Source organism: Lactuca sativa, chromosome 6 (genome assembly GCF_002870075.4).
Source record: "Lactuca sativa cultivar Salinas chromosome 6, Lsat_Salinas_v11, whole genome shotgun sequence".
Taxonomy (NCBI): Eukaryota; Viridiplantae; Streptophyta; class Magnoliopsida; order Asterales; family Asteraceae; genus Lactuca; species Lactuca sativa.
Window position 1 is genome coordinate 184,942,013 of NC_056628.2, and position 16,381 is coordinate 184,958,393.

General features: G+C 36.1%; 1 protein-coding gene across 1 annotated transcript; it reads right to left on the bottom strand.

Annotated features, from left to right (window-relative positions):
- Window positions 1-6,678: 6,678 nt before the first annotated feature.
- LOC111908925 (protein DETOXIFICATION 27) lies at window positions 6,679-10,697 on the bottom strand. The gene is made up of 8 exons (XM_023904712.3): window positions 10,340-10,697; window positions 8,810-9,351; window positions 8,538-8,624; window positions 8,372-8,428; window positions 7,692-7,930; window positions 7,433-7,551; window positions 7,230-7,319; window positions 6,679-7,016 (listed from the first exon to the last, which is right to left on the bottom strand). Exons 1-8 carry the CDS (start codon window positions 10,592-10,594, stop codon window positions 6,978-6,980), a joined length of 1,428 nt encoding a protein of 475 aa, XP_023760480.1. The 5' UTR covers window positions 10,595-10,697; the 3' UTR covers window positions 6,679-6,977.
- Window positions 10,698-16,381: the final 5,684 nt, after the last annotated feature.

Below are 16,381 nucleotides of genomic sequence, written 5' to 3' on the forward strand. Positions count from 1 at the left end.
AATCGGGGTCCTGCATTTCCTCCCATAGAGGATCTCAAAAGGAGGTCGATCGATGCTGGCGTGACAATTGTTGTTATACAAAAATTCTGCTAACAGAAGATACGTATCCCAACTCCCACCAAAGTCCAGAATACACGCCCGAAGCATATTCTCCAAGGTCTGAATAGTTCGCTCGCTTTAACTGTTAATCTGCAGATGGAAATCCGTACTGAAGTGGAGACGAGTACCCAACTCGTCATGAAATCTCTTTCCAAAATCTGGAATAAAAATGGACGTCCCTGTCTGAAACCATCAAAATCGGCACCCCATTTCGTGCTAGGACCTCCCTGATGTATACCTCATCCAATTTCTCCGTAGAGACACTCTTTTGAATCAGGATAAAATGCACTCTCTTGTTCAATCGATCCACGATGACCCAAATTGAATCCACTCCGCACGTAGTCTGAGGAAACTTCATAATGAAATCCATGGTACTCTCCTCCCATATCCAAATGGGAATTTCAGACGGCTCACTCTTCTGGTGCTCTTCCTTCATAGCCTCAATCTGAGCCTCACAAATCCGCTCCAAAAGCAGAGTAATCACGGTCATCCTCAAACAAATATCCCTGAAATATTCGAAAAATTATAACTTCCTTTCATGAAGTCAGATTTAAGCATTTTCTATATGCACGCTCTTGGTTTTATGATTACTACGACTTTCTTTTAGATCACTTAGGTTAATAAGTGATCTATCTCCGATTTACTATTTACGACACTCAATGTCGTATCGGTTCGAACGCGAAACTTCAGCGCATCATAACTTCTTCATTATAAGTCAGACTGGAATGTTCTTTATATCTTCGGGATCCTCATCACGACCACTTCATCATTTAGCAAGGTTACTCGACATAGTTATTCTTCTATTTAAAGACGCATATTCTATTTCTTATTTTATTATATTACCTTAGGCACGTATTATCTACACATAAATCATAGAATAATCAGAAAATTATCAATATTTACTTCTTAAAAGGTTACAATTCTTGAACATTACAATTCCTCATGTTATTAATTCCTAGAGAGAGAAAAGATGGCATTGCAATTCTCTCCCCCTTAGGATGATTCTGTCCTCAGAATCATATGCATCAACAAACAGATGTGGATAACGACTCATCATGTTGTCTACTGTCTCCCAAGTGAGTTTTCGGCCCATTCATGTGTTTCCATCGTACTAGCACTAATTTGACCATCTTACGTCTTAACTGCTTTGTCTTTGGGTCAACAATCTCTTCGGGCTCTTCAAGTAGCCTTTTATTCTCATTGATCCTTCACTTTATAAGCGGAATTATATCAGGTCGTGTTTAGGGTAAAGGGAGGTAGAGGCTGGTCATTCATATCCAATTGGTGCTATAATGAGGTTTAAATAGGGTGAAAACCCTAAAAATTAGGGTTTTCTCAAACCATGTGTATGCCCAATGTACTCCCACATACGCCCAACGTATGTGGGTGATGCCCATGTCTAGCAAATAGCTAGTATGCTAAGCGTACTCATAGAGTATGACCCATGTACTAGCCAAGGACCAAAATGAAAAGAATTTTCACTAAAGGGATAAAATGAAACTAACCAAAAACTTGAATGTTACAGCTGGACGAGGAGAAGCACAAATTTGAGGAGCGTTATAACCTCTTGGCTTGGAGAAGGCATCCATGGAGGCGCAAGTAGCAAACTTGGACAGGTCAGTGGGGTGCTTTTCCTAATGGAATGAAGCTTTTGTGGAGGAGAAGAAAGTGTTGGAGGGCCGAGTGGGGGTACAACATGGGCAGCTGGGGGCGGAAGAGATGAGGAGGAAGGCCGCAGAGGATGACGTGATGTGGCTGCTCCAAACTGGTGTTGTCCGGGTGGTGGAAAAGGTGGTTGAGAGTGCTGAGTTATTTCCTGGAGATAGGCGGATGAAAGTTGCATGTATGGCTTCCGGCATGGAAGTAGATAAACAAGTAGTGAGAGAGTAGGTGGTCATTGGGAAGTTCGATCCTAGGGAGTCGAGCGCCATCATGGAGCTAACCAATGTCATTCATGCCTCTTTGAATGCTTTTATGGAGACAGACTTCACTTCGTATCTCCGCTTGGGTGAGCTCGACCTGGGAGGCCTCCACCAATTGTGTAACGATTCCGATGCCGAGGAGGCTCCTCCAGAACACGATCCCTCCAGAGCTGGCGCCTTCTCTGATTCTCTTGGTAAATGATCCTTCCCTCATCCTGGCTTGTTAATGTGTTAAACAATGTTTGAATTTTCTTAATGTTCCAGAGACGATGTCTCAAAGACAATATTATTAACCATTGTGGCTCTTTTAATTTTGGGAGCTTTCTTATAGAACAATCTTTTTTTTCTTTTGATGATATGCTTACTTACATTTCTGCAATGATTTTGCTTTTAATCCCAGGTGGTTCATGTTAACCATCGGGGTACATATTCCCTTACTTTTCCTTACTGATACGATTCCTGCCCCAGGTTTGCATTGGCCTTGTGGTGTTGTCTTAAGACAAATCTTTCTTGTTTCGTAACGAATTAGGTCTTTCTGCTTGATATGTAGATGCTTGTTTTGGATTGTTTGTTTAACCATGTTACTAGATTTTCCCAACATATGAATCTAGGAGTCATATTAGCCCTTTCTTTGGGTTATAGACCATTGTTTCTAAATTGGGGCTTTTTTTCTAGCTTGCTTTAATAGGATGTCCTTTTTAGTTAAAGTTTACCGATTACCCTTTTGGGACTTTGTCATAAGTCATGGGCCATGGAATGTCGCACTCCGTTCCTAATCATTTAAGTCAAGCCAAGATCATTACCTCGAGACATTTACGACTTAGCTAGTTTTTTATTTCAAGGGAAAGGTTATGAGACTTTGAAGACTTTATTCATCTATTTCATTTTTATGGAGTGAGTTTGTTTTACAGACTCTACACAGACTAAGAAGCAAAGTGGTTTCAGAGATGTTAAAAAATGTCTCGGATGCTTTTTTTTATTTGTTTTTTATTTTTTACAGATCTCGTCTTATATTTTGCTAAAGTATGAATTCACAGCCTTCTTAAGAAAAGTAAACAAATAAATAAAAGATTTAAACATTAAATTCACAACTTAATATAAGAGAAAACAATCAAAGCAAAAGTCAACATACCTGATGCATATATGATGGCGCTTTACTGGAGATGAGCGAGAGATGGAGACGAGTTGTTGGTGTTTCACCGGAGCGCAAGGTAGCAGCGACGGTGGCGGTTAGCGGCGCTCTATGATCTGGTCTGGCAATATCGTCAGAGTTCGTAAATCTGGAGGTATAAGCCAAAGATCTAAAGTCGAAAATTATTATTTGTCACCAGAGATCATATATTTAGACCATACCACTTCAGATCTAAGAGCCTCGTTGATGGAGTTGCATGTCTAGGGTTTCGCCTAAGGTTTTGGAACGGGAGGTAGCGGAAGGAACACTGTCCAGGTGCTTCATTGAAAAAAGTGATGTCGCCGGAGAAGGCAGCGGAGGAGAGAAGTGGTGACGGTGGGCCAACGATGGTTGGTTTCAGTTACCCGGAGGCATCAATTGTCATTTTTAGTGGTGGTGATTTCTAGATCCAGATCTAATTCGTGGTGGCGGTTTCGAGATCACAATCTGATGTAGATCCGGTGAGATTTCTTGTAGATCTGATAAAATCTAATGTAAATCAAGTCAGATCTGACGGAGATCTGGTGGTTCATTGAAGATTGGAGATGACGGTAGCAAAAGTGAAAGGTGGAGACGCTAGCCGAATTGAATAGAGGAGGTGGTGCTGCTGGTGGAAAGTCATTGGAGTAACGTTGTTTGCCGGTGGTAGGGGCGATGGTGGTTGGTGTCATCGGAGGAAGGAAGAAAGGAAATATGAAACATCTTATCAAACAATATCCCTTTTCTTTTTGGCAACTTATCAAAATTGAAAAAAAAATCAAAACAAATACGAAAATACATTAGTCATAACCTAAATATAAGTGGTTCTTAGGTTCCTAATCTTTTTTTACTTTTATTTGAACATATATATATATATATATATATATATATATATATATATATATATATATATATATATATATATATATATATATATATATATATATATATATATATATATATATACTATCTTATAAAAGAAATCTCATTATTTCTATAAATAGATTGAATATAATATTAGTATTTTTTTAAGACGTCCAAACTATTAAGCTTGAAGTACAACCCATCTATAATATAATAATATTAAAACTTTAACCCTATCCTTTATCCCTTGAAAATCTCGTATGAATTCATTTGCAAATTGAATCCGTCAATGTCAACACTTTAGCCATTTGAAGCGGTCAATGTTAACAATTTATATATGATCTCTTCTCTCACTTTGGTAACAAGCCATCTCACAATATCTATTTTCGTAATCCCTTCAAAGTAAGAAATATGCACACTCTCTCGAAGAACCCTAACCAGTAACCACGACTGTAAGACCACCACTACCACAATCGCTTTGCCTCCTTCCGCCTTGAACCAACCACCATCACGACTACCATCCATTCTCTACCCCACGACCTTCACCACGATCGATTTGTCATCTTTACTGTCACGTTAGTAATGTTGACGTAACTTCTCTGATTGTTGATCTTGAATGTTGATCAAGTGTTCTTGATAATGCTGAGATATCGGGCAAATATCTATAGATTACCCCTCCCCTTCATTCATATCTCGACCATACGCCTCCTGGGAAAACTGATTGCAGAACAAGATATTAGATATATGATCGAGTTGCTTCCGGTCAAATACTATCCATCTTCTTCGTTCTTTTCTCTCTCTCTCTCTCTCTCTCTCTCTCTCTCTCTCCATAATCACTAACGCCACACGGCCACAGTCAATCACCTATCCCTCTCTCTCTCTCTCTCTCTCTCTCATACACACACACAACCACCGTTTCCCGTCCTTGCCAAGACCATCACATCTTTGATATCATGAAATATGCATAAAAGAATCCTTCCCCGATTTCTTTATCACCAAATTAGTTGTTTTTTTTTTCAATTAAACATATGTTCTGTTGTTTTTTGGTTATAAGATAATTGTTTGTTTTCTTATTTTTGTCATTGTGATTAAGGTTTTCGGAGATCTGGAGAAGCCGGGTGGATGATTTCAAGACTCCAGCGAGTCTGGTATGTATTTTGAAGCAATGTATGTTCACAAATTTTAATTTCTTTTTCTTTTTTGTTGCAAGTTACCAGGTAAAAATTGAGTATTTTTTGCAGGTTATTAATAAACCCCTTTTTGGTGTCGTATCCCTTCCACAGCTTCTGATTGTTCTCGAATTGTTGTGGTACCCTCATGCTAGCAATAGGTAAATGATATTCTTGCCCATATTCATCTTTCCAATATCGACCACATCTATCTCTCAACAAACCTTAAATACGCCGCCCTAAACAGTCGCCATCTCTAACTAAGACGCTCTAGGAACATGAGTCCTATATTGGTCACCATCTCCATCTCACCAAGTCACCATCACTATTTTTTTTTTCTGATTTTTGTTTAAATTGATTATATTTGTAAAACCTTCCATCTCAATCGATATTCTCTTCTCCGTAGGTCAAGAATTTTGTAGATTTTGTTTTTTTTTCTGCTTGATAGAGAGCACTCCCCTGATCAATTGTCGAGGTTACAGTGATATGTTGTTGAACATGAAGAAAAGGTATGTATATTTGGTAGTTTTTATAGATTGTAATTATGATTTTCAAGCAATCAAATATACACATTTTAAATTCGTACCTAAACTCCAGTCATATACGACAATCGTTAATTAATGCTTATGCCATTTATATCATCAAGAACAAAGTATTGTACTGGACAGAACAAAGTCAAAAGAAATTCTGACTAAGGTTTCTGTGAGGGCGACCAAAATTGGTTGAGCAAGGACGGTGAATAATAAAACCAGAAAGGTATTCTCTTTTTATTTAGATATCTAAATATGATGATATGTATATTTTATTTTTTAGTTTATTTGGGAGGGGTTGTAGATGGTTTTCCTTTTATGTTATGTTCAATTGTGTTTGGTACAAATTAAAGAATCTTAGTTGTGGTTAATATCGAGACATTTTTTTTGTTAAAATAAATGATTTCTGCATTACAATAAAATTTGGATTTTTTATATTCTTATAGTTGAAAATAATTGTTAAATTAGCGATAGGTATCGATCAAAAGGGTCATCGTCTCTGACAAGGCCATTGCTAATCATGTTCATGCAAATTTGTCGCTAATCAAGTATGTTGCTCGTTTGGTAAGCAAGTTTGTTCCTATGTTGTTGCAAAAGTCACATCGACAATCCATTCCAATTTGTCGCTTTTTAGTTATTTAGACTTTGATTTCATAATTGGTTGACAGTAAATTGCGTACGCATTCTTCCATCGCTGTAAAAATTTATATATAAATATAGTCACCATTACCACACGACCTATTTTTCCATCGCAAAAAAGTTTCACACACGGATTAGCGATAGAGTTTCTATGTGCCAACTGAGTTAATCTAGGAATATTTGAATAATTAAAACATTAATCTTATTATGTAACCCTTTGTGAAATATGAATATTGAATACTATTTCATATTTCACTAGATGAGATTTAAAATATTTTACGAAAAAAATTGTACCACAATCTAAATTGGCAAACATAAGCAACAAATATCAAATTAATATATTCTTTTTATGATTACAACATAATACGCAATAGTCCACAATCATTTACGAGATTCGGTTTGTAACTATGAAAAACAAATGTAACCGAGTCCAAATTTTGCAAGGGTCATGGAGCTATGAAAGCATGTTCTTGTGTTAGCCTCTACCCTTCGAACTTATGTATCTCATTCATAGGAGTTCATGAAACCAATCGAAATTATCGATCTTCATGGTTTTGATTATGTTTAATTATGTAATTCAAAATTTCATCCAACGATCTTGAAATTATGATAGGGTTGAATATTTTGCAGCTGCTTTCTGAGCCTGCATAGAAGAATAGATAGAGTTTATATCAAATAATAGTAATAATACTTAGATACACATATTTGGGATCTATTTTATCATTTTAGACAAAACATATATATTATTTAGGTTTAAGGGATCAATGACAAAAGATAGTACATTACTTAAAATTAAGATATTGATCTATAGGTTATTAGGTTATTATTATGTGAATTCAACAAAAACCAAATTTACCTCTTTCTCCCAATCACAACGAATGGTCAATAACCCTAATATGATCGTCTGTAACGCGGTTCCACCAAAAATCATTCCACCCCATATTCCCTATTTTTTCGAACACAAGATCATTAACTTATTTCAAAAAAAAAATCTTCATAAATTTCGAAAAAGCATACTACAATGTTTATGAAATAAAAAAAATAACCCATTATCCATACCTCGACTCCAAGATGGAAAACCAAACCCAAGACAACTCCAAGAGGTACACCAACCAAATAGTAGGAGCCTAAATTAATGTACGCTACCCATGATTGCCATCCGGACCCCACAGCAACCCCTGTAACAAATAGACTCGATAGATAATAAAATTTGTACACAATGTCAAAGTAATAACTCAAAAACCTACACTAGGGGTAGATGAAATTCCATGATTATATGTTTATAGTAATCCTGTTAGATAATATATTAAAAGCTTACCAGATATAACGGGTTGAATGCTGTTAAGAAGGATAGTGAAAGCTAAGAGCCAAGCCATGGTATCAACTGCTTCAAGAACAACGGTGCTCGATGAGAAAATTAGTGCAAACTTGTCATGAAACGTCACTATCAATACACAAAATACGAGCCCAATGACAGACGAATGCAATATTGCTACAACTGTTGCGTATTTTGCCCCGTGTCCATTACCAGCACCGAGTTCATTGGATACTCTAACTCTGTAGTAAAACATGAATAATAATGTTACTTTCAAAACAATATATGTTACTAATACATTTTTAATCTATAAACATTTTATTATACTGTCAAAATATGTACAGTTTGACTCGATATACACCATATATAGATATGATTGAGATTGACAACACTATTTAGAAGACGATTGTTAGGTTGTAATGGAGGAAGAATGGTCGTTTTCAAGATAGAACAATTTGTACCCATTCATGATAACAACGTTACGCCAAATGCCATAAATTATAGTCTCTATTCATCACATGGTTGCATGTATAAAATTGATGATACTTTGTACGATCGCTTAAATTATGTCCTATGAAATGCTTGTTGCTTAATTTTAATCCAAAATACATAAACGGTAAAAAATTCATAAAAAAATATTAAAATGTTTTTTCCACTTTGACAATGCAGAAGAGTTTTCATACCCGATCCCGGCAAAAAAGGCTAGGGGAATCATCATTTCCCAACCATTGATGTTCATGCTGCAAATATTGTCACAAGCATAACAAAGGTATCTTAGTAATTTAAATTGAAATTGTGTATTTTGGTACAAATATTTTACAATGATAATAAGACGGAAGAGTTAAATACCAAATCGACACCGCATCCACGGCAACGGTGGCATTCTTTAAAAATGCAGTCATTAGTATCAATATTCGATAGTACCAATTTTCCAAACTGCATAGACATATCAAGCGTTATTAATCCACAATCAATTTATATATGAGACTCTCATCCGATATCACATGTCTAGTCATTTCATTTGATTTATGCTCAGGCATATGAAGCATATGATATCGGATGATTATAACCTAAAACAAGGTTAGAATTTTGGATTATAGCAAATTCAGGAAGAATTATACCAAAGCATGACACCGGATGCAGCCGAAAGCTTTACAAATTCCCACAAACCCGAAAATGCTTCCATCGAGAAACCGTTCCATGTCAAAGGACACCCACCATAAACAGTATACGCAAACAACCCAACAAAATTCAACCACCAAGAAATGTCCAACGCCACAACCGTCCCCACAATTCCAAACTCAAAAACCGAAGTAAATAGCCAAGTAATCAAAATATGGATTCCAAGAATCACCAAAGAAACCCACGCCAAAACCGGAGTTTTTAGCTGGCTTTGTAAGAACCGTTGTACCGGGAATAGGAATGCAAATGAAAAATGTTGTGGGATGAGCCATATTGCGGCTTTTCCTGATAGTTCAGCTACCTCGTCTGATTGACCTAATAATTTTAAGATCGGGGTGGCATATATGTATAGTGGGAGTGTCACGATACAACACAACAATAAAACAATCCATGATCTTTGCATATATATCCCGATCATGTTGTATCTTTTTGCCCCAAATGCTTGCCCACATAGCGTCTCCAACGCACTCGCCATGCCGAGCTATCATAAATGTACAAAATGTTTACTACATAATTAAGACTCGTTTCTAATGTAGGTACAAATAGAACTAACCGGACCAGTCAGTATTGAATATTCTGTCCAAAGACTATTGCCAATGTATTAATATTTGTACCATAACGGTAAAATTAAAAAACCAATGACTACCTTTTTTTCTTTGGTGGGACAATGTAACTAAGCTGTAAAAGTCATCCACTGTCGGTTTCAATTATCAAGTCCAAAGAAAGGGAATAGGTGGATGCTATGGACTACTTCTTTTGTTCAACATAAAGTGATTTCAAACAAAAAAATCACACAAGTTATATAATTGTTATTTAACTTTTAGAAATAATATTCTCTTTAAATCCCTTTTTTTATAATTTAATGTGAACAAACAATAAGAATTGATTTTTTTTTAAAAGTTTACATCAATAAAGAGACCGATTTATCTATATGAATCATATATTTTGTCAAAATTTTGTAATTATAAGTTATATATTTGGTTTTATAAAAAACACCCATTAAACATATTAACAAAAAATTTTATTTATACACAGTAATTTATAATTTAGAACCTTATAGACTACTATATTTTAAAACATAAATAATTATACACAAATTATCTTCCAATTTTAAACTTGCATGAACATTGAGAAAAAAAAAAATATGAGAATACAAAAATAGCATATAATTTTGCATTTATCAAGTATACACATACGCCACAGATCACAGGAATTGTTATCTTTCCAAACTTTACCTTCAACAAACGTATACTCTTTCTATTTTTAGGTGTATAATGTTATATGTTCCCCCTAGGTGGCAGTTTTAGAGGTCGACCATCGTCCACAGTACATATTGCAATATGCCCCCCAAAGTATAGAGAAATGACAAAAAGAACATATTTATCAAGAGAGGATGTCATCTGATAAGAATTTACTGGCGTGCAATAAAACAATATTTATTAACCAAAGATGAATTATATAATACTTACGATTAGGCCGAAATTGAAGCCGACGATGACGCCGGTGGAGATGGTGATGGCAGCGAGTTCCAGGTCACCAAGGTGGCCGGCGAACGCTTGGGTGACGACGTTCATGGTGAAGGTGGCGACACGGCTGAAGATGGAAGGACCAACTATGTACCAAAGCTTCTTTGATTCAATCCAAAATCTTGATTTAGCGTCTCCTCCCGCCGGTGGTTGTAATAAGGCATGGTTCAGTCCTTCCTCGCCGCCGGTATTCTTCATAGCCTACGCTTTTTGAGGGCAAGAAATTGGAAATTGGTGGAAGAGGAAAATGACGATATATATTGGAGGCGGAAATTGTTTATTTGCACACGTGTCGTTTTATATCATTTGTGGCTATAGAGAGATATGTGTAGAAAGTAAGTATATAACATGTTTATATAAATTGTTAGGAAATTCGAGTGTGCACTTTAAAGATTTAACAGGAGTGTATTAATAATGCAACCAGGATCGATATTGGATGTTGGGATTAAGTTCGGGATGGGTGTTTGTTGATGAGGTTCAAAACTTGAAATCATCGGGAAATTCTACGGTTAACCGTACGTAATTTGGGATAAGTCAATGTGTCTCTTGGTAAAAATCTTAAAAGAATATGAGAGGTGGGGAGTTGAATGTAAGCTTCTTATTGGTAAATAATTTAGATAATTTGAATTATTAATTGTATCTGTTGTATCTTTATTTACCTTAGTTTATCTCCTAAAGTATGGGGGCAGTTGTTTGTAATTTTTCCCTTATACAGTAATCCTCTCCTCATTAATCAATGAGGTTAAGTGACCATATTCTTTACATGGCATCAGTCATTCCTTTCTCCCAACGAATTTACGTTTTCTAACCATACCCTTCTCACTTATTCAATCTTTCTTGGGATCTAACCATCAAATCTTCTTCTCCTTCTCGTGTTGGTTTCTTCCCCATGAATATCCTATTAATAATTATCTTCATTGGAGAAATCTCCTATTTTCACTTAACAGAAATCCATGGTACCTCCTCTTCGTCATCGCCCATTATTACTGATGAAGGCAAGACTCTTCCTAATCCTAAATCCTTCATGTTGTTGAATGAAAATACCCTTTAGGGTTTCTATATATTCCATCTCTTTAAACAGATACAAATGTTACAATAAGGACTCTACACTAACAATTACTATTAAATATAAAGATAACAGAGAGCACACAGGAAGAAGGAGAACTTGTGTTTTTTTATAATACAACAGAGTGCAACTAATAGGAGATATATACGGAAGATATTGATGGAGATCTACAACAATATTTGACAGGGTAACTATATACACGTGAGTTATAGTTTAATATGCCCCCGCAAGATGGATGATCCGGAGATAAGTCCAATCTTGGAAAGAAGGTAGTGAAATCGTGAGGTAGGAAGTGGTTTGGTGAGGGCGTCCGCTAATTGATCATTGCCTGCAATGTGTTGAACACAAAGAGTGCCTTGTTGAACCTTTTCCCGGACAAAGTGAAAATCTAAAGCAAGATGTTTCATTCTTGAGTGAAAAACTAGATTTGCAGAATACGATGTTGCACTCAAATTATCACAGTAAATTGTGGGTGTTGTAGCAGAAAGAACCCGAGTTCACTGAGTAAGGATGTAAGCCATTGGACTTCAGTGGTTGTGGATCCTATAGCTCGATATTCTGCCTCTGTTGAACTTCTAGCATGAGTGCTTTGGCGTTTGGAGCTCCACGAAACTGGATTTGAACCAAGGTAAATAATGTATCCTGAAGTACTTCTGTAATTATCTTTATCACCTGCCCAATCAACATCAGTAAAAGCATGAAGTGTGAGTGGTGAATGTGTACGTAGGAGAATGCCATGATACAAAGTTCCATGTAAGTATCTGAGTAATCGTTTGAGGGCTATCTAGTGAAGTGATGTTGGTGCATGCATGAACTGGGATACACGATTGACTGCAAATGATATGTCTAGTCTTGTGATAGATAAATATTGTAGTGCTCCAATCAATGCTCTGTAATCAGTGGGTGAGGGTAGTGGTGTGCCACCTGCTAGACGCAACGATTCGGTGTTGATAGGGGTTTACAATCACTCATTTTTGCTCTCTTGAGGATATCTATAATGTATTTTCGTTGAGATAAGAGGATGCCAGAAGGATGTGGAAGAACTTCAACACCTAGGAAGTAGGAAAGTGATCCAAGGTCTTTAAGAGAGAATCTAGTAGCAAGATTCGTGATAAAGTTTGAGAGGTGGGTAGGTGAAGGACCTGTGACAATAATGTCATCAACGTAAACAAGAACTAGGATAAAAGAAGATTTGTTTTTAAGAAGGAAAAGAGAGGAGTCTGAGATAGCGAGTTTCAAACTAAGAGAAGTAAGGTGTGTTTTGAGTTCATCATACCATGCTCGTGATACCTGTCGTAGGCCATAAAAAGCTTTATGAAGCTTACATACATGGTTAGGAAAAGAGGGATTCATGAAGCCAGGAGGTTGAGATATGTAGACATCTTCATGAAGATGTCCTTGTAGAAAAGCATTATTTATGTCCAGTTGTCTTAAGGACCAGTTGTGGGACATAGCAAGAGAGAGGATAAGGCGTAAGGTGGCTGGTTTAAGGACAGGGCTAAAAGTGTCTCTATAATCAATGCCTGGACGTTGGTTGAATCCTTTTGCGACAAGTCTAGCTTTTAAGCGATCAATGGAACCATCGGGTTTGTATTTTGTTCGGCAAATCCATTTGCAACCAACAAGATTTTTAGCTTGGAAGGAAGGTACTAAAGACCATGTGCAATTTCGTTCTAATGCATCAAATTCTTCTTGCATGGTATTGCGCCAGGAAGGATGTTTTAGTGCTTGGGAAATGGAAGAAGGTTCTGAAGGATATTCCGAAGAAGCTGTATAAAGATGAAAATTGGAGTTTTGTGGTTTTTCTAGATGAAGGAGGAGGAGGGGGAGGTAACGGTGGAGGGGAGGGAGGAGGAGAGTTATGTGGTGGTGGTGGTGGTATATCTGGTTGAGGATGTGGTATGTTAGGTAGTAGCTGAGTAGGTGCTGATGGTGTTGTATCATAATTTAGTGGAATGGATAACAGCACCCAATCATCAAGATTAACAATTGGTGTATCTATAAATAGGGTTGTGAGTTTGTTAAATTGAAATTCATGTTCAACAAAAACAACATGTCGTGATGTGTATAGTTTTGGGAGGTAGGATCAAAAGCATAATAAGCACTTTGTGTTGGAGAGTAACCAACAAAGACACAGGGGGTGGAATGAGGGTGTAGCTGTTGGATTAGTGTCTAAGCCCGTAACCATTTTTGTCAAGTATTTGACCCGATTGTGCATGGTCCTTTTGGGTTGCCTTCACCAAAGCAACTTGACTGGAGAAATAATAGAGAAAGAGGTTATTATGATTTATTAATATGTTATAAGAATAATATATTAAAGGAGAAATCATATTTGTTTAATTAATATTGGTCAATAATTAATTAAGAATTAATTTTTGGATCAAATGTAATTAATTAAACTAGAGGGGCTGAATTGTAATTATGTGATAGTTACAAAATATGGTAATGGTTATCCTTAATATGGGTTGGATTAATTTAAGGGATAAGATATCCTTGAAATCGTCCAAAGGATAAGGATAAGGGTTTTCAAGGCTTATCTTATGATTGCTTGGTGGGCAAGTAACTAGATAAGGATAAGGACTGAAACCCTAATCTCTACACCTATATAAAGACCCCTAAGGCCATAAGAATTCGTCCATGACTTGTCTAGGGTTCCTAGGGATGAATTTTTATACCTCTTCTCTCTCTCTCTCTCTCTCTCTCTTGCCTCTCCATTTGCTCTTGGTGTTTGTGAGCCATTAGAGGTACTACACTTGTAGTACTTGCTTTCAAAGACAAGAAGATTCAAGATTTAAGTTGTTATTACAATATAACAACAAGATGTATGTATTTCATCTTTCCTCATGATTTTTGAAATTCCTAGAATCCTTTTAGGGTTCTTCAAGTGTTCATAATGTTGTATAACTAATAGTGAAAACATAGATACAATTCTAAGGTTGCATGCACACATAGGATTGTTTGTACAAAACCCATCAGTGGTATCAGAGCCTTTGGTTTACTTGTTTTCAATTAGTATTATACAATTGTATGAACTTGACATACTAGGGTTAGCTAATAAACCCTAGGAGGCTAGAAATTTCAAGATTAGGGTTTCCTAACCCTAATTTGCGAAAATTTGAAAGGGTTTTCAAATCCTTTCCTTAAGTCTCAAGATTTCGAAATCTAGGGTTTGCAAACCCTAGGATTTTCGAGATTAGCCTCCTCCCCAAGATAAGATCCTAAATTTTAGGGATTTGGATTATCCTATATCTTGTAATTATCCTTTAATGGTAATATATGGTAATTAAAGATTTTGAATTATCCTATCCCATGATTTTCGAAATTTAGAGGGATTAAAAGGATTAGGATAAATTAATTGTTTAATTGGTAATTATCCTTTATGATCTAGATAATCCCTTATGATTTAATAATTTAAATTAATAGTTTAATTCAATATAATTATTAAATCAAGAGTTTTAATATTTAAAATTTTAATTTAAATAGTCTTAAATTCGAAAATTTTAAAGTGAGATTAAAACCTAATTGTTTTAAAAAGTTTCAAAAAAGCTGCCCTCAAGTTTTGGAATTTAAATTGCTAGATTAAAAGTTTAAATTTGAAAGTGTAAATTCTAAAACCCTAATTTTGAAAAGTTCAAATTACACCCTTATGGTTTTATTAAATTAATTAAATGTATAATTAAAAGAGAGTTAATAAATCCATAATGATATGGTTTACATTTTATTAAAAGTGTAATTTATAAAATTTAAACCACCTAGTATTTTTAAAAGTGTAAAATACACCCTTATACTATATATAACACTAAAAGTCTAATATTATATATGTATAACTTAAATGCTAGTCTTACCGTTAGTATGCCTCATTCACGAAACCGATCTATAAGGCGGGTATAAGGTTATGGCCTATAAAATGGCTGTTTAATGGGTATTCACTCTTACCCACCGCTTCCTTGACTGGTGGAGGGTCGTTAGCCGAATGGGTAGGATAGGGCAATCCTCTCTTCATTAGTAAGTATAATGAATCTATGTAAAGTAACTAAACGCTTTTTCAAATTCCCAATCCTAGTTACTTTAGGCAAAAGTGAAATTGATGCAATCCCATGAGATTACACTTTGCACCCTTGCTAAAAAGTTAGTGGAGCGTGTGTGGTTAACTGGCACACTAATTGGTTCTAAGCAAAGGTGGAAAAGGGTGACTCATTGTTTGTCATAGTTCGATGGAGCGTGTGTGGTTTACCGGCACATCGAATAGGTGACTGTAACAATGAGGGCACCATGTACATTTGCATGGTTATTCACACCCACTTTGTGATTCTCGGCATCCCAGTCACAAACGAGAGGGGCATATCGGGATTTAAACATGCCATTGAAAAGTTCATTGAATCTCAAAGGAAATCTAGGAATTCTTAATACATCTAAAACTTAAGCCTTTATGTTTTTTTTCATGGTGAAGAATTAGTGAATCGTCATTCACTTACCTCCAAATTATTTGCATGTTGGATTACAGCATCCCTCTTCTAATGTGTAAATAATGTTGTTGGATCCTAGCCTTAATGTCTCATTTGGGTGTTTCATTAAGGATTCAATCAACTAACTTGAAATTTCTCCCGTTTTGAGATGTCTGACTCTAACCGTGGTCTTCCCGAATCCCATGGAAAAGGTGTTCCTGTTGAAAGTAAAATCTTGTTCCAAAGGGAAGGATCAATGTGGACTAGCTTGATTTCACTCCCTCCTCCTCCTCCCGTTGTTCTCCCCAACCCACAAGATCGAAGATTTGAAAGGTTCAAGATCACCGAAACCCTATTGGCAATGGAACATGAAGATGGTAAACCCATGTGTGGTCATGTCCTAGGGATGAAATCACACATTGATAGGCTGATTATGTTGGGTGCGTCTTTTCCCAATTAGTTGGCTGTGGACTG

Excerpts from the sequence above, each read along its gene's own strand:
- LOC111908925 (XM_023904712.3), bottom strand. The coding sequence starts at position 10,594 with ATGAAGAATACCGGCGGCGAGGAAGGACTGAACCATGCCTTATTACAA. Across the intron at positions 8,429-8,537 it reads GTGGATGCGGTGTCGATTTG|CATGAACATCAATGGTTGGG; the intron begins GTATTTAACTCT and ends CAATATTTGCAG. Across the intron at positions 7,931-8,371 it reads GCCTTTTTTGCCGGGATCGG|AGTTAGAGTATCCAATGAAC; the intron begins GTATGAAAACTC and ends GTTTTACTACAG.